This window comes from Rhineura floridana, chromosome 10 (assembly GCF_030035675.1).
Source record: "Rhineura floridana isolate rRhiFlo1 chromosome 10, rRhiFlo1.hap2, whole genome shotgun sequence".
Classification (NCBI taxonomy): domain Eukaryota; kingdom Metazoa; phylum Chordata; class Lepidosauria; order Squamata; family Rhineuridae; genus Rhineura; species Rhineura floridana.
In genome coordinates, this window is record NC_084489.1 from 19,885,944 (window position 1) to 19,907,508 (window position 21,565).

The window sequence follows — 21,565 nt, forward strand, 5'->3', positions numbered from 1 at the left end:
CACAGCTAGAAATTAAATGCTCTAAGCACAGCTGTTTAATTTTATGGATGCAGATGAAAAATACCTTATTTGATTAAATCTATACATTTCATTGATTTAATTTATTAGAAATAGTAGCCAGACATTCAGATCTGTGAATATACTTGAGCACTGAAAATGTATTTGATTGATGCTCTTTGTATTGCAATATGTGCAGTAAAAAGCTTCAAAATGATCAAAGTTAATCTGTTGTATATCTAGAAGAAAAAATAATTCCCATTGGGAGGACTAATCAAGTCAATACCTGATTAGCTTCAGGTGTTCTCCAGCATCAGATGTTCCTAGAGCCTAGACCATTCAGTGGCTCCACTTTCAAAGTGACTTAATCTATTGTACACTGGGAAGGACAATTCCTATACAAATGTTTTTATTACAGGACCACCAAGATACACTTCTGGGAAATACAATGCAGAGTGCAGTGGCAGTCTTAAATAATCTGGTTTCCTGTAGAAAAACAAACATGGCACTGCTTTATGAACAAGGTATGTATTTCTAAGACTGTTTCATTGTACATCTATTGTAAATAAATATTTGGTAGCATGTTTATACAGTAACAGTTCACAGGCCATTTCAAAGTGTGTTAGAAGGAATTCACTAATAGGCAAAAAACCTATAAGAACGTACCTATAGCTCACAGATATTTCTATCAAACTTTAAAAAGCAGGGAAATTGGGCAGCTATAGTGAATGCACCAGGGGAGCAGGAGACCTGACCTCTTCTCTGAGAAATTGTACTGCCCTACACATTTGTCAAAATGCAAACATAATTTGGGTTGGTCTTTCACAATTCAATCCACTTCCTGTGTAGCTTGGAAGAATTTGGTAAAACTGACCACAGGGAGGAGGAACTGGAAGGGGAAGGAGGGGATTGGGAGGGGCAAGAGGGGATTGGAAGGGGATTGGGATGGGGAGGGGCAAAGGAAGGGGGAGGGAAGGGGCAAGAGGGAGGGGATAGGAGGGAGGAGAAGGGAGGGTGGGTTTGATCATTTGCATACTTTTTGAGTTCAATGGGATTTATTTCTGTGCAATCATGTTTGAAAGTGGAAATGGACTGCCTTCAAGTTGATCCCAACTTATGGCGACCCTATGAATAGGGTTTTCATGGTAAACGGTATTCAGAGGTGGTTTTACCATTGCCTTCCTCTGAGGCTGAGAGGCAGTGACTGGCCCAAGTTCACTCAGTGAGTTTCATGGCTGTGTGGGGATTCGAACCCTGGTCTCCAAGGTTGTAGTCCAACACTGACCCGTGGGAGGGGAGGAGGAGGAAGGGGAGGGGAGGAGATTGGGTGGGTGGGTACTGGGCAGAGGGGAAGCCCCTTTCATTTCCAAAAGGAAAACATTGTAAACAGTATCATTGCTTTTCACCGTTTCCCCCATCTTTTTATTCTACAGCAGGCACATGTAGCCTCCCACCCAAATTTAAACCAAAGCTGTCCCTGGCCACATCCACACCAGACCTTTATTTCACTTTGCTCAGTCATGACTTCTCTCAAAGAATCCTGGGAAGTGGTAGTTAGTGAAGGGTTCTGAGAGTTGCTAGGAGACACCCTGTTCCCCTCACAGAGCTACAATCCCAAGAAGAGGGGCTGACTGTTGAACCACTCTGGCCACTGGAGCTCTGTCAGGGGAATAGGAGTCTCCTAACAACTCTCAGCACCCTTTATAAATTACACTTCCCAGGATTCTTTGGGGGAAGCCATGACTGTGTCAAGTGAAATCAAAGTCTGGTGTGGGTGTGTCCCCCTGATTAGCCAAGCCAAACAGCTGTGAGTCTGGCTTTTAGAACACTGACAGTTGGTTCTTACTGTCATTCAGTTCAATGCAAAATTTATTAAATTGATTAAAAATCAGCCAGGCATTTTTTAAACTTTTAAACTGCAGAAGATGAAGGTCAGAGTATGGGGCAAGGTCAGTAATAGGATTACAGGTACTCTGTGAACATGGGTGATTTTTAATCAGTTTCAACAGATTATGAGAACTCTGACAGAAAAACGTCCAAAAGGGGTCTGGGTTGCCCCCCCCCTCTCTTTTTAGACTTTGAACTCTCTATTCTGTCTGACTGTTTTGTGTATCACAATGAAAATTGAGAGGGTTGTTAAGCAAGCGTTTCTGAGTTTAGGACTATACGTTTTGTAAGGTTTTGTTTTGAAATGAGCTTATGGGAAGCATCAGAATGGCATGTGGGGTATTTTCAATTTAACATTGTCAAATGTGAAAAATGCACGTTGGCTGTATAATAATAATCTCAGAATGGCTGCCAAGGCTCCAGCAATGGTGATTTCTCCTTAATGGCAGAATTCAGTATGCTGTCGACAACAAAACGTAAAAAAAAAAAAAAATAGCTTGGAGGGGTAGACTTCCGGTTTGTGTGATCTATTGTACTTTTTACCAAAATTCCAACAACCATCAGTCAGAGTCAAAAGTAAAATGGTGGCTGGGGTGTGTGGGTAGAGATGCACTTAAAAATAAGAAACAGGGATAATCTGCTAAGTTTTGAAAAAGTGGAAATTTTACTTTCTGTGAATTGCTGTTTGTAGACTGGAGTGGAGGACACTCTGTTGACAGGGATGATCCTCTCTCTGGAAGTGACAGGTAGGGTCTATTCTAATCTTCTACCTGCTCTCTGGGGGAGGAGCCATCCCTCTCACCAGATCAACTGACTGAGTGAGATGACTCCTCAACCCCAACACACACACACACACACCATACACACAGGGAAGAAAACCCCATAATCACAACTGCAAATGACCAAGTCCCCAAACCAGAAGCTCACAAGAGGCCCAGTCACAATCCACTCCAACCCAGTGACCAACTGTACAGAACAGCTCCCACTAAGCAGAGGAAGTGAGACACGGGCCAACTGTCCTCCACTCCAGTCTGCAAACAGCAATTCACAGTAAGTAAAATTTCCACTTTTGCCAGACTGTGGAGTAGAGTCCGCTCTGTTGGCAGGGATGAAACAGAGCAGTACCATCCAAGGGTGGGCTTCCTCTGCTACATCCCCATGTGGTGACGACCCCTTGCAACACTCTTCCTCCTCTTCTAAAAGCTGCAACACCCTACATGCCATTGCAAGGAGTGGCAAAAACACATCAAAGGGAAAAAGTCTCTGCTGGCAATTCAAGCTCCTCATCAGAAGGAGCCCTTTTGTCCCCTCTCCCTCCCTTTGAGAAAACTCTGACCCTGAGGGAACCTCTTCCCATGGGCCAGAGTCCAACTTCCGCCCCAGAAGAGACACCAGCTATCCACTCCTGCCCGGGCTGGACCTGTGGGGCACTGGGTATCTTCCTAAGGGGACGAGAATGAAAAGAAAAGGAAGACCTAGACGAAGAGAAGGAAGGCCGCCTTGAGCAGTAAAACCAAAAGATTCCATTGCTCCTACACTAACCCCAATAAGTGTGAAAGGACCAACAAAGAGAGTAAGAGCAAATCAGGGATAAGGTGCCCCCAAACAACCTCTTCTAGGAACAGGGGGGAAAGTAAGAGACAGCCAAAATATTTAAAAGCAGAATCTGGAGTAAGAATCCCTCAAATGACCCATACAGGAGATGGGGCAAATGAAAGTCAGGAGTTACTGGACAGATGAAGGATACGGGCCTTGGGAATGAGAAAGCCAGTCTACCTCAGTGGGGCACCCACTTCACAGAGCAGGGATAAGGTGCTCCTGCCTCTTAGCCTCTTGACATGAAGCAGCCCAACAGAAACCAGCTTCTCCCCCAGAGCCCGCAGGCAGACCTGCCTCTTAACAGGAACTGACTCCAAGCTCCCTGAAGGAAGGGAGAGAATGGGCCCAACAAGATCCACCCCCTTAGGGTAACTGCATGCCACAAGCCTGCCTCCCAAGGGACTGCAAAGACCCGCTGGAAACAGCACCAGAGACTCTTTCAAAAAAATGTCTCCCAAGGAAGGGGATGTGGATAGTAGAAAAGATGGGCTAATATGAAAACCTCCTTCCAAAGAAGACAGATCAGGCCAACAAAACAAAATGGCATTCCTGCCAAAAAGATGAAATCCAAAATGGCATTCCCGCCAAAATCTCAGTAAGAGCTAGAGTGAGTGTTGAGCCTCTGCTCTCCCACGAGGGCTTGGGAGAAGACATGACCTTCAGACTCCCCAGCTGCCAGGAGGCGCGGAAGACGCAGGAGTGGTGGCGTCTCAACAAGACCTTGGGAGCGAGTGTGAGGTTGAATTCGGGTCAATTCCCACGGATGGAGCAATATCCGAAGAAGAGAGCGCGCCACCCCCAGACAGATCAGAGGAGCCGTCGGAGGTTGCCTCTCAGTGTGCGTTAACTCCCTCTTCACTGAGTGGCTCGAGGGAGCCTCCAAGTGCATCTCCACTCCTTACCTACAGCCTGTTGCTAAGGAGCCGGTTCTTTCGGATGAGCCACTGGAGGCATGCCCCCCGTAACCCCGCTTGCGATGCCATGAGAAACAGACAGGACAGAGGTCAGATTTGCAGGAGTCAGAGTTTACGATCAAAGACTTTCCCTACTTAAGACTGCCAGTGTCCGGTTTAAGCTGCTGAGTCAACTTTCTTCACACGTTGCAGAGCATGTCTAGAGTGTAGTTAGGGAATTCTAGTGAGCTAGCGTAGAGATTCTTATGAAGCGCACTGCTTTTGATGCATCCATTACTTTAATAAAACAAGATTTAATTGCACCTGTGTCTCAGCCTTGTGGATCCTGCCCTGAATGGGACAGTGAGGAAGCCACAGGATGGAAGCCAGGGAGCTCTCCAAGACCCAGCACAACCCTCCCTTGCCCTGAAAAGGGTCCAAGTTGCAGCAGGAAAAGGAAAAAAGGAGAGAAAAATCTGCCCAGCACCCACACCCTCTCCCTTCTCAACCCCTTAAAATCAAAGGAAGGAAAAATGGAGAGGACACAGGCACACCAAGGAGATGGGAGTAAAAACTCCTGGCAAACAGGAAAGGAGGACTCATGGCAGAAAGCAATTCCTAAAACTACAGGAAAAGACTGCAGAGCAGGCCAAACCCATGTCCTGTCTCACCTGCAGACAGGGTCAGTCTGGTGAGAGGGATGCCTCCTTCCCCTAAAGAGGAGGAAGATTAGAATGCTCACACCCAGAGGGAGGATAATCCCTGTCAACAGAGTGTCCTCTGCTCCAGTTTGGCCGACACATTGCCTTGTTTTTTTTCCCTGGGAGTGGATCAAGCATCCATTTTTGCTATTCCCCTTTCCATGCCCCCTACATCCCTCGTAATGCCAGTTCTGGAAGTGGTAGCGTCTGTTTCTGTCAAGCTTCACAGTCATGTTGTTTTATAAAAAAAATCAAATTTGTGCAACACAGGAAAACTGAAAAACAATAATTTCTCAAGATCTCCTTGCTTCATTATTTTCAAATAATTGCACCATATATTAGTGTACTGATTTGTCCCACAAATATCTTCCTGTTTTGGAATGGGAAATGCCTGTTGTTTTAGGACTGAACATAAAGTAAAGTGCATGCATGCAAGCTTGTATTGAACTGGGAATTCCCAAATGTGTGCTATTGTGCAGTTCCTAAGCAGACAGTTTTTTAAAAAAATGTGTGTACTGCTAGCTGATTCCTGCACACGTGTTCTGTTTGTGTAAAATTAACACATTCAAATCCACAAATCAGAAGGTGAGGACAATGACAAAAAGGAACACTTACTGGTATGGATGGGAATAAGCAGATTGGTCTTCAACTGCAAATGTGCATGCATGTAGGCTAATGATATCAAATTCAAATAGAGAAAACATGAATTCAAAGTCAGTTTCAGCTCAAATATGGACAAGCCCTTTGTTTCAACAGTTTAATTTTCTTGGAGGGAAAACCCTTTTTCTCATTGCTTTTGTTAAAATATTATGTCAAATTCTTGCTGATCAGTTACAGTTCTCTCAGAGTGGATCCCAATCCCCTTTCTGCCTGCCCCTGCTCTAGATATCACAGTATACCAGATGATGCTGGAGAACATTCCTAACAGATGGAATGATACCTCCATCTGAGCAGATTAGGCAGGGTCCCTGTCAGTCTTCTGCCCGTGTCCAGGAGGAGAAGCCGTCATGTTCTCCAGACCTATGCTGCCTAAGGTTGGATTAGGTTGGGTCCTACTAGGTCTCCTAGGAATTTTTTCCTTCACCTATCATCCTCTCTTGTTTGTGCTTCTCCCATTTTAATTAAATGTTTCCCCTCATAGTTCATGTGTTTGCTGTCTCTCTACTGTCTTTGTGGCTTTATTTTTCCTTTCCTCTTTCCCTAGAGGGGTTGGGGTGAAAAAGGAGATTCATATAGCTGGAACTAAAAGGACTGTTTTTCCAGACATTTTCCCTCTCAGTTCAGCTGTGGAGATCACCTTTTAGAGGCATGGAGCTTTTGATGGATCCCACCAATAATCTAGCTAAGTGGGAGCACCATTTTGGATTGGCCCATGTGTGATCCTTAGCTCATGTCTTCAGGTGTTTTCTGCCCTTAGCTCAGTTATTCAGTGAGTCCTGCACCAATTAAACTCAACAGGATCACCTGTCCTCCCCCTCACTACTGTGAGACAATTTCTAAGCTGCAGCATTTGTAGCCAGTGAATCTCACCTAGTTAAACTCAAGTGGGATTGCTGTGTTTCACATTGGGGGGAGTTGAGAGTCACATTGCCTATCTGCAAGCCAAGTCTGAGAATACTCTGCTGGGCTACTCCCGCCATTTTTCAGTTCTGGTTCTGCATCCAGGCACAGTGCCTTTGTGGTGTCCAGCTCATCCCATCTTCAGCATGGAGGGGTGGGGAACCTTGCCCTTTCTTATGAGCCAGGTTCCCTGTAGAAGGGGAGTTTCCTAATCCTGGGTTAGAGGTTATAAATTTCCAGGAGATTAAGGGACCTCTCTCTTCTAATTTGTCCAAGTTTGACAGAGGAGATCTTCTATGCTCAGGCAACATAAAGGCAAGAAGCTACTTGAATTTCACAGATTTCCTTCAAGCAGCAGTTTTGTGGGATGTCCTCCTTTAAGCTTCTCCAGGACTACTTCTCCATTTTGTGTGGAACTAGCCAGTAAGTAAGAAGTCTAACACTGCTTTTGCTATGAGTTTTGAAAGGAGTTGAATTCTGCTTTTTCTCAAAGGCAGGCTTTTTACACCTGAATTTTCCCTGTCTCATTGGCAAAGACCAGGCAGTTTTTGCAGCTAATTGAGGAGCAGCCTGTGCTCTCACCCCTTCAGGTGCTAATGTTTTTTTTTCTCTTCTGATTCTGCCAAACCACCTACAGTGCTTTTTGCACAAGCCTTCAACGTTTGGAAGGCTGTGTGGGCCCTTTCAATAAGTTTAAGTTGGTCTAGTTTTACTTTGTTCCTGCCTTGATGGCTGATGTTAGGTCCCTTTTTGTCAGCTGGAGCAAAGGGTATTAATCAAGATTGTAAGAGTTTGTATTAATTACGCAGGAGTGAATCATAAGATCAGATCTCACTGCAGGTGGTAAGGTATCTTCTTCCTCCTTGTTTTCCAGCCCTCAGATGCTAGGAGTAGGGCTATGGATTTGTGTAGTTTAATCACTGCAGAAGGGTCCTGTCGTATGTCAGATTGTGTTTATCTGGACATCCAGTGTGTTCCCTATCTGTTGAGGGGATACAAGACGTTTCCCTCAAACCTTGTCAACTTTGATGTTATCTGTGTGAGTTCCATGATTGTTTCTGTGGAGAATGTTAAGACACTTTTCTTTTCAGAACATACAGGGATATGAGCAACCTGGGCAGAGACAAGGGAGTAGTCCTCTAGCTGAGGAGTTTTCTACTCTTATTTCCTGAAGGTGCTAGAATATCAGGATCAAAACATTTTTCTTTAGAGAGCTGATTCTGTTTCCCCAAGACCTGAAGTTCAGGGGAGCATTTCCAACAGTAACAGCGGAAGATCCTATTGGCTCCTCTAGAGGGCCACAGTCAAATAAATAAATAAACATGAATTCCCTCAGGAGTTTTTTTCATGAGGATTCAAAAGGTTTTGTTCTAGAGGAAGGCCCTGTAATACATATATGTAGAAGCATTTACAAGAGCAGTTAGCTCTTCCGAATAACTGCAGTTTAAAATAAATAAATAATTGAATTACCTCATGAGTCCATAAGAACTCTGAATGGTTCCCCTAGAGCAGGCTTTCCCAACCAGTGTGCCTCCAGATGTTGTTGGACCACAATTCCCATCTTTCCTGACCATTGGCAATGCTGGCTGAGGCTGATGGGAGTTGTGGTCCAACAACACCTGGAGTCACACTGGTTGGGAAAGGCTGCCCTAGAGCAATGGTATTCAATGGGTGGGTTAAGACCCATTATTGGGCCTTAGCCTGCCCTAAGGTGAGTCACAGCAGCAGAATTACTGCCATGCAAATGGATGGTAAAAAAATTAAGTGTGTCCCCAAATGCATGTTTAGGCTCAAGGTGGGTCTTGGGTCTCAAAAGGCTGAAGACAACTGCCCTAGAGGATAGGTCTGAGTTACCCTGGTGGATGAAACTGAAAGATGGGCTTGTCTTTTTTTCAAGTTTCATCAGGCTTCAGTCTTAGCTAAAAAGGCATCGTTTCCTCTTTTTTTATCATGGTTTCAATTCATTGGCTTAAGGAACCCCTGGAATATGCACCTTCAGTAGAGCTTAGTTTTCTGTACATTATGTGTAACTTGACTATGGCTTGCACCTGACGGTAGATACAAGCAGAACCTAGTCTATTTTTTTCTTCCTACATCTTGGCAGTTGAGTATTAAATGAAGTGTATACTTTAAATAGTAGATACATTTCTTTATTTATTTGACAGATCATGGAATCACAGAATAGTAGAGTTGGAAGGGGCATTTAAGGCCATTGAGGCCAACCCCTTGCTGAATGCAGGAATCCAACTTAAAGCATACTCGACGGGTGGCTGTCCAGCTGCCTCTTGAATGCCTCCAGTGTTTGAGAGCCCACCACTTCCCTATGTAATTAGTTCCATTGTTGTACTACCTCTCTGAGGAAGTTTTTCCTGATGTTAAGTCAGAATCTGGCTTCAGACTGTCTCTTTGGAAAGTTTAGAAGGTGTTTTTAATAGAAACAAGATGCTTCTTTCTAAAATTACTTGATTAAGAGGAAGGGAAGACCCTAAGCCTTCTAAGAGCCAGTTATCCTTTTAAACAATTTAAGTGTGGGAATGACTGACGCTACTCAGGTTTTCATGGCATAGCAAGTTTCTGCCAGTGCAGAGGTCTGCGAAGTTCATCCAGCTGGAGAAGCTTCTTTCACAGACAATTAACTGATGTCAAAACATTCAAGAGTGTTAGCTAAATTTATCGGTGTCCATTAGGCAAGTTCTTTCTCCTCTGATCACAGCATACATGCTGGTGTCTCAGGTGACATCACTGACTTCTGTGGGTCTCATGTCCTGGGCCTAGCTATGAGCTACAATGATGTCAGGCCATGACCTGAGCTGGTGGTTATAGTTTGATTCTCGGTCCCTTCAGCACTTCTGTTTGCATTTCAAGATTCCATTCCAGTGAAGATGAGAGTTTAATGACCAGTCCAGACTCAGTGTAGAGGGAGCTATAGAGGTGGCTGATTCTTCACCAATTTATGAAGAAAGGGAGCATGAAGGAGCTAAAGAGACTAATCCTGACCACAGATGCCGATCTTTTCAGTTGGGGTGCTCATTTCAATCAGGGGATGATGGACTAGAGTTCCAGGCCATTTGTCTGAGCCTGAAGCCTTGGATTTGGATGTGCAAAGTGCTAATCTGCTGCTCTGTACAGGCAATATGTCTGTGAAGGCCTGCATGAATAAACAGTCTTTAATATCCAAAGTTGAAGTTCACGTGGGTAGAGCATCACCTTCTATCAATAAAGGCTAGGGTTGGGATCCACTTCTGGTTGCTGAGCTGAGCCAATTCCAGCAGACTGGCAGTGCATTCTGTCCTGCATCTGCTAATTTCTGATGACTTTTTTATTTATTCTATTCTATTCCCCCACTCCTTGAGGATGGAAGGACATTTTAAAGTTTAATACTACAGAGATTAAAAGCCAAGCCTAGAGAGGCTCCTCAACTTTTTCAGTTTACTGTCCTGGTTCCCAACCAAGAAGCAGACTCAGGAAACTGGATTTTTCTGCGTGAAGCTTTATTCAAGAATTCAGCACAGGAATATAACATCACACTGTAAGGCATAAATCAGGATTACAGGAACACACTGGGCTTATCTCTGGGTATGGTGGAGGTAGCAAGACTACATTGTCGCAACAGAAATACAAGCATTGCAGGACTTACATATCAATGAGAGGTGGAGTTTGAACACTATTGGTTAATTCGACCACCTTCTCACCCCTGCTGTAAGGCAAGAGCTTATTCTAGGAGCAGACAAAACATTGCTTAATTAACAGCATCACTTTTCCAGACAGCGGCCTTGGCCAAAGTGTTATCACTTGGTCTGATAACTTACTTTTGCTTTCAAGTCTCTGGAAGACTCCAACCAGTTCTTTAGAGTTTATTAATTCGGGAGCGAAGTCTGGGCTGGATGCCAGTGGGAATTCCTTTTTCCCTGTCAGAATCGATGAGAGGGGAGTTTGTGGGCTTTCCTTGACAGAAATGCTAACAGGCTTTCTGCGCACAAAATGGCGCGAGGCTTCTGGAAGCATTTTCCCCAGATCTGTCCCAGACCCTTTCCAAATGTCTATAACCCACTGATTTCCCAAACCCTGCCAAAGGGTCTCCATGGGGCCCATGACACTTGCCAATAAATCTCTGTTAATCTCTAAAACACCCTTCATCAGGACTGTCGGCAGCCAGTGGTAGATACAAAGCTGGGGGGAATGGAGGGGAGCCCTGGCCCACAATGCAACTAATGCAGCAAGCAAGCAACCCATCCCATGCTATGGGAACAGTGGCTCTCCCACCAGCCCCACTGAAGTTCTGAGGGGAGGTTGCTGGAGTTGCCCTTTAACTCAACCTGTGGGTTCTCTCTAGGTCACACTGCCAGTGGGATGTTTTCTAACTTAGCAAACAAAAGTTTGGTGTGGCTGGTTCCTCTTGTGCCTTAAAGTTGGAGCAAAAGGCAAGAAATGTCCTGCTCGCTTTCTTTTAAGAGGGGCCCTATGCAGCCATCGCTCTCTCACTTGCTCCTCTCTCTCCACTGCCTCCTGGGTCAAGGGAGGCTCCCCATGGTTGTTCCCCCCAACTCCATCCTTCTCTCTTCTCTTTCCCTGCCCTCTCCATGTAGGACCAACATTTTTGCACCCTTGCCCTCCCCACCATGCAGTTTGGTGTTTTGGAAATCCAATGTCTGGGAAAATCCTAGGCAACCATGCTCACTTCACACACAGGGCATGTGAACTTTTGAATAATCATGGAGCAAATCCTAAGGAAGCAAAATTTACCTGAGGAAGATGGATGATACTCCTTATTAGGGATGACACCTTCTACTGGAAGGAACAGGCAGCGTCTGAAGCTGCCAACTTACAAGGTCATTTTCATGGTTGCAATAATATCTGCAAGGAGTGTTTCAGAATTAGGAGCCATTTCTTGCCCACAGTTATTTGTGTTTTATTCAGACAAAGTGGTGTTTTGGACAGAGACTTCATTTATCCCCCAAATAAACTACAAAGTATACCTGCATTAGGGATGAGAAGAGTACTGCAAAAATAATTGCAATAATGCTGAAGCTATTCTGTCAACTTAGGGGAGGCTCTCTATATTGAAACAAAACTTTTCTACTTCTGCTGTATCTTATCTCAAAGACAAGATAGTGCGCACTTATGGGGCACTGAGCAAACAACCACCTTGGGGACATTACAGCTCACTAACTTCTAAGTGGCTTCTTCTCTGACTTGTAAAGACAATTTCCCAATTCTACATGTCTGTAAAACGATTACTTACATTCTTGAAGCACTACAAATTTCATCTGTTTTTTCCTCTGACTCAACATTTATTAGAATGATTCTACAAAAGATTATTCAGGAGTAGAGGGGAGCAGAGGAAGCTTGCCGAAGGATTTACTGCTGTAATATATCCCATATATTAGGAATGTTCTTCAGCATCATCTGGAAAAAAAAGCAAAACTTTGTCTTACCATGAATTTCTGTTTTAAAATGAGAATGATGGACATTCTCTCCTTTCTGTGCTGCCAACCAGAGGTTGGGTTTTTAGGTTTTTGCCTGTGCCTATGTATAGCTCCACCCTTTAGATATGTGTTATTGACGGGGAATTTTGGGTTCTTGGACTGGGGGTCCTTGAAGAATTTAGAGAACACAGGCTTCAGGCAAAAAGTAGGCCTTTATTCAATACAAGCGTATGCAGGGTCAGCCTCACCAGAGCGAGTAGCGAGGACTGCCACGTGGCACTGTCTGCATGGATCTTTTGTACGGTTCCAGGACAAAGAAATCAGCACTTCCCAACCAAGCGGCTCCACATAAGCATTACATAGAGGTTACACTGTATACATTATTTTCTAGCCAATCAAATAACTTCATTAAAATGAGCATATATATTTTTCATATTTGGCAAGCATATCTTATCTCATTTCTCACTGTCTCCTTGACTAATGGTTTTAATACACTCCTGTCCCCCAACTAATGTACCTGTGGGCACAAACTACTGAACATAACATTCCACCTTTGTTATTGGTCTGATAAGCCTAACCAGCACATCTATCATTAGTAAAACATTTGCCCACTTGCCCCTAAACAATATACTTATTAATTAAAAGTTAATTAAACACAGGCCTGCTTTGCTCCATCTCAGGGGTTCAAGAGTTCAGACTGAACTCCACTTGCCTCTCTGAAGAAGGTGAACAGTGATCCTAAGGCCTCACAGACCTGTTGCTTTATACCTTCTAATACCTAGTTTATATATGCATATATAAATGTTCTTCATCATTATGGCCTATATGCCATAACCTGCCTTGGGACCTTTCGGTAAAGGGTAGGTAAGAAATACCATTGGGATCTGCTAGCTGGGCCCAGTCCACTCACATCCTGACTTGCCTTTTCCCCCACAAACTTCTGTTTTGTTCTGGTTCGATATAGAACCAGGAACCAAAAGATATGCATCTGAACTTGTGGGTAAATGGAGGGTTGGGACCCCAGGCCTTCCCATTCCTCCTCCCAGCATACTGCTCAGCTCCCTGTGGCAGTGCAGGGTGTCCTAAATCTCAATTCCCCCAACCCCCTCCAAGGCATTGGAAAGGGCATAGACTGCTGTTGCCTACGCTAGGGAGGTGGATCCCCCTCTATGAGCAATCCAGTTTCCCTCATTCTTCTCTGAGAAGGCTGTGGAGAAGCCCAGCGAGGCCATGCTACATGTAGCTTCTCTCACAGCTTGTGGCTTCTTCCCACCCTCCTTTAAGATTTCTTTTTTTAAGGAGGAAGGAGGGTTGATAACAGGGAATCCTAGAGTGTCTTCTTAATGTGAGTGAGATGCTCTAGGAATCCCTGTTAATCTCTCTAGCATTAATCCTTTAATAATACTCAGTTTTTTAAAAAAAACTGTCAGAAAATAAAGTGGAAATCTCATGCCTTCATTTATTCATTCATTCATTCATTGGCAATCACTCGTGGCCGAGTAAGATTGTCTTCCAGGTCAGGTCTTTAACAATGGGTCCGTAAGTGACTGTGGAGGCCAGTTCTGGGTCCACACAGCCTCCCACAGTGAGGACATAGGTTTCCAGATGGAAGATGGTCACTATGAGGATTTGCTTGATGTGCCTTCCGCTTACCTCGTTTGTTCCTTTCACCCTGTACTTGTGATTCTTCAAAGTCCATAGCACCTTTGATAATGGCCGACCTCCAGTTGGGACACTCATGGGCCAAGCCTTCCCAGTTCTCGACGCTCATGTTACATTTTTTAGATTAGCTTTGAGAACATCTTTAAACCTATTTTGCTGTCCACTGCTATTCCGTTTTCCATCCTTAAGTTGGGAGTAAAGTAGCTGCTATGGAAGATGGTGGTCAGGCATTCGAACAACATGGCTGGTCCAGCAAAGTTGATGTTGGAGGATCATTGTTTCAACACTGGTGGTCTTTGCTTCTTCCAATACGCTAACATTAGTCTGCCTATCTTCCCAAGTAATTTGCAGAATTTTCCGGAGGCAGCGTTGGTGGAATCTTTCAAGAAGTTGGGAGTGGTGTTTATAGATGGTCCATGTTTCACAGGCGTACAGAAAGGTCGGTAGTACAGTGGCTTTGTAAATAAGCATTTTGGTCTCCCTGTGAATATCCCAATCCTCGAACACTCTACACTTCATTCGGGAGAATGTGGCACTTGCAGAGCTCAGACGATGCTGAATTTCAGCATCGATGTCAGCTTTTACAGAGAGAAGGCTGCCAAGATAAGAAAAGTGATCGACATTCTCCAGCGTCACACCATTAAGCTGGATTGATGGTGCTACAGAGGGATTGGTTCGCACTTGCTAATGAAACACTTTGGGGGGTTTTATGTTAAGCGAGAGGCCAAGCTTTTCATACGCTTCTGCAAAGACATTTAGGATAGTTTGAAGATCTTCCTCTGAATGTGCAGAGACTACATTATCATCAGCATATTGAAGTTCTACGGCAGAGGTTGTAATTACCTTAGTTTTTGCTTTCAACCTACTGAGATTAAAAAGCTTTCCACCTGTTCAATATGTGATTTCCATGCCAGTGGGAAGTTTCCCCTCAACAAGATGTAGAATCATGGTGATGAATATAGCAAATAAGGTCGGAGCAATGACGCATCCCTGTTTGATGCCTGATCTCACTTTGAATGGATCACTTTGAGATCCATTGTTATCCAAAATTGTTGCCATCATGGAGGAGTCGCAAAATATTCACAAATTTATCAGGGCGTTCAATTTTCAGAAGGATGGTCCAGAGAGCAGTTCGATTTACAGTATCAAAGGCCTTAGTCAGATCAATAAATGCCATATAGAGAGGTCAGTTTTGCTCCCTGCATTTTTCTTGACACTGTCATGCAGTGAAGATCATGTCCACTGTCCCCCTGGAAGGGTGGAAACCATTTTGGGATTCAGGGAGGATGTTTTCTGAGATAGGTAGGAGGCAATTTGCGAGGATCCTTGCAAGGATTTTACCTGCGGTAAAATGATTCAGTAGTTCCCACAGTCTGTTCTATCACCCTTCTTGAAAAGTGATAATTATGCCATCCCTAAAGTCTTCTGGGATCTCCTCCCCCATCCAGATTTTTTCGATGAGCTTATGAAGTTGTTGTGTAAATTCAGGCCCACCTTCTTTAAAGACTTCAGCAGGAATCCCATCAGGTCAACTAGCTTTGTTATTCTTCATTTGATTAATGGCTTTACTGACTTCATCCAAATTAAGGGATACTGCAAGCTCATCTCTAATTTGTTGTTGTGGGATTTGTGAGAAGCCCTCATCAGCCACAATAGAGTTACAATTAAGGAGGTCGTGGTAATGCTCTTTCCAACGCAGTGCAATAGACTCTTTGACCTTTAGAAGTTTGGTACCATCTATTGAACGTAAGGGATTTGTACCGTGATTTGTTGCCCTGTAGATGGCCTTTGTGGCATTAAAAAAGCCCTGTGCATCATGAGGATCTGCAAAGTGCTGGATTTCTTGAGCTTTCTTTATCCACCAGACATTCTTAAGTTCTCTAGTTCTTCTTTGGACCTCAGCCTTTGCACTGGCATAAATGTTTTTCTTAGCAGCACAGTTAATGTCTTTTTGCCATATCTGGAAGGCTTTCCTTTTCTTGTCAATGATATGTTCAATCTCACTATCATTCTCATCAAACCAGTCCTGATGTTTCTTAGTTTGGTATCCAATAGTTTGTTCACATGCTACAATAATGGAAGTCTTCAGTTTAATCCAGTGTTCCTCAATGTTTTCAGGGAGTTCCGTAGATAGATGTTTCTTGAGAGTTGTTTGAAAGCAAGCTCGCTTAATAGGATCTTGAAGGGTGTGGATGTTCATTTTACGCCTTGGTTTTCTTCTTTGGAGCCTACATTGAGGAACAATATTAATGGCCATAGTGGATCGAATTAATCGGTGATCTGTCCAGCAGTCAATCGGCACTCATCATGGCCCTAGTGAGGAGTACACCACGATGATCTCTGGCACGGACAATTACGTAATCCAGGAGATGCCAGTGCTTTGACCGAGGGTGCTTCCATGATGTTTTAAATTTATCTTTCTGGCGAAAGAGTGTGTTTGTAATAACAAGATTATGCTCTGCACATTTAGTCAGAAGTAGAATGCCATTCAGGTTGCTATTGCCAACTCCTTTCCCAATGGTTTCTGGCCATAAATCGAAATCACGCCCAACTCTTTCATTGAAATCACCCAAGAGGATAATTTTATCCTCCTTAGTACCTCTGATAAGATGGTGTCCAGTTGGGTATAAAAATTTTCCTTGATGTCTTCATCAGTATCTAATGTAGGTGCATAAGCACTTACAATAGTTGCCTGCTGGTTTTTGGCGAGTTTTAACTGGAGAGTTGAGAGTCGTTCATCAATGCCAATAAGAACTTCTGACAAGAACTTCACAAGATAATTCTTAATAGCAAGGCCTACTCCATGTATTCGTTGTTCTTATTCAGGCAGTCCTTTCTAGAAGAAGGTGTAACCTCCTTTTTCTTTCTTCAGTTGTCCTTCTTCTGCTCTTCGAGTTTCTTGGAGTGCTGCTATGTCAATATTAAAACGTCTCAACTCCCTCGCAATGATGGCAGTCCTGCATTCAGGACATTCACTATCTGTCCATATATTCCATGTTCAAAACTTGAATTGTCTTTTGTGACCGCTAAGTGGTGATCCCACTGGATGCGGTGATCCAGTCAAGGAGAGAGATGAGGCAGACTATGTTTAGGGCACCTTTTCTAGCCCCCTCCCCATACAGGATGAACAGAGTGGATCCTGAGTAGGACTGCTCAGTTGTGGATATAGCTGCCAAAGTACTCAACTGCCTCGGTCCTTCAGCCAGGACCACTGAGTCTGTATCCACCACCCATATGCCAGTCCATGAGTAGGGGCTTCTGGATTTCACAGTCCTGCCCCCATTGCCATTCACCGATCACCATTGGACTTTTGTTTTGTTTTGTTTTGGGTGGAAGATGCCTGTGCGTGAATTTGTTTTATGTGGGGAGATGGGCGCACCACAATCAACACACAATCTTGACAGAAAAAGGCTTTGATCCAATGGCATGGATGTCACGACGATTGGAAGTCTTTTATCTGCTGCAGCCTTCATCCGCCTTCGCAGCCGTTGTAATGTACACATTGTTATCCTCCGCCTGTTCTGCCGTTGAGGACATTCTTGGATCATTCTTTGTCTGGTTCCTCTCCCTTGACTTTACTGCCATGGGTGACCCTGCTGGGAGTAAATGACTCCCAATGGCATCGCTCATAGGGTTCATTGGAACACGCAAGCCCACTCACCACTACAAGGTGACGATCCAGCGAGGGGACCTATTAATGTATATCCCTTCTGGAAACATAAATTCAATTCCCTGGGGTGGATTAAAAAAACCCTTTACCTTAACCATGTTTAAGACTTGGAATAAACAGGCAGGCACTCTGGCTCCAGCACTTTCACCAGCAATCCCCATTGCCTATCATCCCTTCCTGCTTGGAAAATATACCGTGGAGGAGGCAGAGATTTGGAAATGCAAAGGCCTATATTGACTATGTGATTTTTACAAATCTAAAGGACACGAGGGGAAGACTGGTTCCGCATCACCCTAAATGGATGCTGTGGGCGCAACTCTGCTAAGGACTAATGAAGCGGCAGACAGCTGAAGCTGCTTCCAGGCAATTAACCAGGTTTGAAAGGACAATTTTACACTAGAATGGGGCAACAAAAGGGATGGTGTCCATAATATATGGGTGGCTGCGGGATTCAGGAACTAATCCCACAGCCACCTTAAAAATGCTATGGGAAAATGCCCTACAAACAGAAACAGAACCAGAAGACTGGGACCCAATGTGGTCAAAACCTCCATATAAATCCATCTCAGCAGGGATTAGGGAACAATCCTTAAAACTTATTCCCAAATGGTGCCTCACTCCAAGGAGACTTTCACTCATAAATCCCTAGATTTCCCCACTCTGATGGAGAGGATGTGGAGCATTTGGGACACGTGAACATGTGGTGGTCCTGCCCTCAAATGCAAGAGTTCTGGACAAAGGTCTTTCAGGAGGCCAGCACAATCACAAGCCAGTGGGTTCACCCTTCAGCACAAATGGCCCTCCTTGGACTGTTCATAGATTCAGACTTAGATTTGAATCATAAAGAGCTCTTGAAGCATATTTTCTCTGCAGCTAGGTCAGTGATTGCCGGGAACTGGAAAGAGTTTAGAATTGCCACCCTAGATTCTTGGTACCAGAGGATCTGGCAGTTGGCCTTACTAGAGAAACTTACACAGAAGATAAAAGAAGCAAGAGACATGAAGAAAAAAGACACTTTCCTTGCAGTTTGGAATAAATTTATTGATTATGCTAATGCAACAGAGACAGATTGTTCCTCTCCTGCACCGTATACCTGTTTGTGGCTGTCATAGAGTGCTTGGGGTAGCGGAGACTTCTTCCTATAAAGAAAAAAGAAGAACATTTGAAATATTATCCTTAGAATGTGGATAGTCTGCCTTAAATAGTTATACTTACCTGGATTTGTGCTGTCACATCTTTTTTTGAAGTCAAAGATGGAATTATGACAAGCTGTTTATAAAACTGTCTCTTTTGTTGAAGAGTTCAAATGTATATGAATTACTGTGAACGTCAATCCATGGGGAGGGGGGGAGGGGGATAAGTAAAGTGGGTTAAGTAAAGTGGTTTCCTTTATGTATAGTATGAAAAGTTTAATAAAAAGTTAGTTAAAATAAAATCTGCTGTGAGAATTACATAATGATTTTTGCAATCCGCTGTTGCTGTATACATTATATAAATATACAGCAGCATAAAGAATAACAGAAAATTATGTAATTTTTCAGAAAAAAATAAAAAAAGGAGAACTGGGAATCGTGATAACTAGGGAACACAATTTATAGCGAATAGGAACTAGCAGACCATTTGACAAATTGAAAAATGGAATGGAATCAGATAGCGAACCACATCCCTAATTTAAGTGTAAAGAGAAGTAATGGAAAGAGCACATTATGATGTCTTGGTCATCTGTGTTTCAGAGGTAAACCCCCTTTGGGGAGGGGGAATGGGAGCAAAGCAGGAAGGATGTTTAAGGACTGTGGAGAGGCTGGGGTAATAGGTGGATTGAAGCTCCTTTCACTTGTTGACTTCTATCATGATGGGGAGGGAGGTAATCCTCATTTTAGACCACTTCAGTTGGAAAGGGAGACCACAGTAGCCTTTTGGAGAAAGTCTTCTACAGAGGATATACATAAAGCCATCAGAGATGTATTGAAGGAAAAACTTTCCAGACCAAAGATTGTGCTCCAAAGGACAGAGGTTTATTGATCAATAACAAAAGATACCAGTATGCATAATGGGAGAGGGAGTTCTTTTGAACCTCACACTCTGCCAATCAATAGGAATACATTGCTTTTATAGTGATTGCTACATCATACATACATTGTACCTTATGACCCCTTTGGGCCAATCCCTACCCAGGTATCCTGCCCTGAGGGCAGGTACCTGGTCCCAGTATCTCAAACCGTTTATGTCCGTTTAGAGGAAGGGCCCTTTGCCCATGTTTTGACATCTCACAAGGTACAAAACAAGACACCCAAAAACATCTAAAGAAGCGTTATAGTTCTAAACTTTACTCAATACATTTTCAGCATATGTGGTTGCCTTGATTGTGGCTCCGGAAACTTGCTAACCACAAACCACAATCTCTTCTGACAAAGTGTTAGGAGAACATCCAAACAAAATACTTCCCTATTATATTGAACACCGCAAACAATATATTTTAGCCATAATAAATTAAACAGAGTAAATATTTTTGGCCTGAAGGAATAAAACCAAACTTCCTTTCACAGATGTTACTCATATGTCTCTACATGGTATAGTCTCTCTTTTTAAGTTGGTTGGCATTTGTTCTTCAATTAAATATTAGAAAGGTACCATCTCTGTTGTCTTTTCAGAGGCTACTGAAGACCTTCCTTGTTCAACAAGCCTTTTAAGTAGAGATCTTTCCCAGTCTGTTCTGGTTCTGTATTGGAATTATTTTTTGATGTTTTAATTGTTTTATAGCTTCTGTGTTTGGGGCCCTGGGCACCTTTGGGAGAAAGGACAGGATAAAATTATTTTAAAAAAGAAATTTTGTTGGAATAGTCATCAAAATTTGTCTGATTCATAACGTACTACTCTCTCTTGCTGAAAAGAAATTACTTCTGAAAGCAGATCAGATAACCTAGTTAGTCTTCAATGGTTATTCTTTGTATTTCATTTTTGTTTTGTCAAAGAAAGTATATGCATTAGATGAATGAGATTATAGCATGACATCAAGTTTACCTGTTACACATCTCTGTGTCTTTCAATCAACCCTGCATGATGCATCTTTCTTCATGACTTTCTGAGCTTTTATGTGTTTTCTAATCTCCTTGAACATGTCAGTTTATACATTTTAATTATTTTCAAGTGCCCTTAGAACTGTAGCAAAGGCGTCATAGGACCTCATGCTGCTGCTTCTTGCACTTTTTCATATTGTCCAAAATGCACTTTTTGCATCTTGAGCAAGCTCTTGATGTTTGAAGGATACAGAAAAAGTTTTTAAAAAAATATGTGAAGAAGCACAGGGTACTAAATTTAGTAACATCCAAAGGCACACTGTCTCATCTGAAATTAGTCAAAGCCAGGAAGTCCAAAGTTACCAGAACACTTGGAGAAAATTTAAAATAATTTTAAATAGTACCACTATGAGTCAATTTAGGAATTTTAATTGTCTGATTAATAAATTGCCTTTAAATGATGAAATTTAAATAAATTTGCATGTCATCAAAGCCACAATATAAATTCCTTGTAGTATAGAAAGAAACAATTTATTAAACAAAAGCTACCACACTGCATTGTTATTTTTAGTTTGTATGACAGTAACACACCAGACCCAAAATAGTCTAAAAAAATAACCAGCATGTTCCTAACTGGCACAAAACCAGATTGATTCTGATAGTTGGGATATCTTTTACTTTCATGCAGCTTTTTAATTTATTGGAAGATAAACAACAGGCTCCAACTCAGACTGCCAAGACTAGCAGGGTTACAGGCCAATAAGGATCATTCCACTGGTGGTGATTTAGATTCCTGTTTTAATCCACTCCAACCTTCCATGGGGAAAATAAATACACCCTTGCTTCCAATGGCATCCCCAAGTGATATAACAGAATGTATGCCCACTGGTGTTGGAATACAAGATCCATGGCAACATGTGCTCGAGGCTGGTGTCACTGAACAAGCTGATGTGAGATATACACCTCTCCCTATAATTCAGCAAAAGTGGGAATTGACCCTAAGCCATCGGAAGTTAGTGCCATCCAACTTCCCTAAGCCTAAAGGCATGTTGCCCTTTCACCAGCGCAAAGCCCACTTTCTGGACTTGGTGAGCAAAATTGCCCCACAATGTGGCTTGATTGAAGACATCATCGACATCAAGTATTTATTCTA

General features: G+C 43.1%; 1 protein-coding gene across 8 annotated transcripts in view; it reads left to right on the top strand.

Annotated features, from left to right (window-relative positions):
- The window catches only part of ULK4 (unc-51 like kinase 4), a 447,010-nt gene that overhangs the window by 249,311 nt on the left and 176,134 nt on the right, over positions 1-21,565 (top strand). For all 8 annotated transcript variants that reach the window (XM_061587596.1, XM_061587594.1, XM_061587592.1 and 5 more), the window contains exon 32: positions 416-521. In XM_061587596.1, the coding sequence (XP_061443580.1) occupies positions 416-521 (106 nt within the window). The remainder of the gene's footprint in view (positions 1-415; positions 522-21,565) is intronic.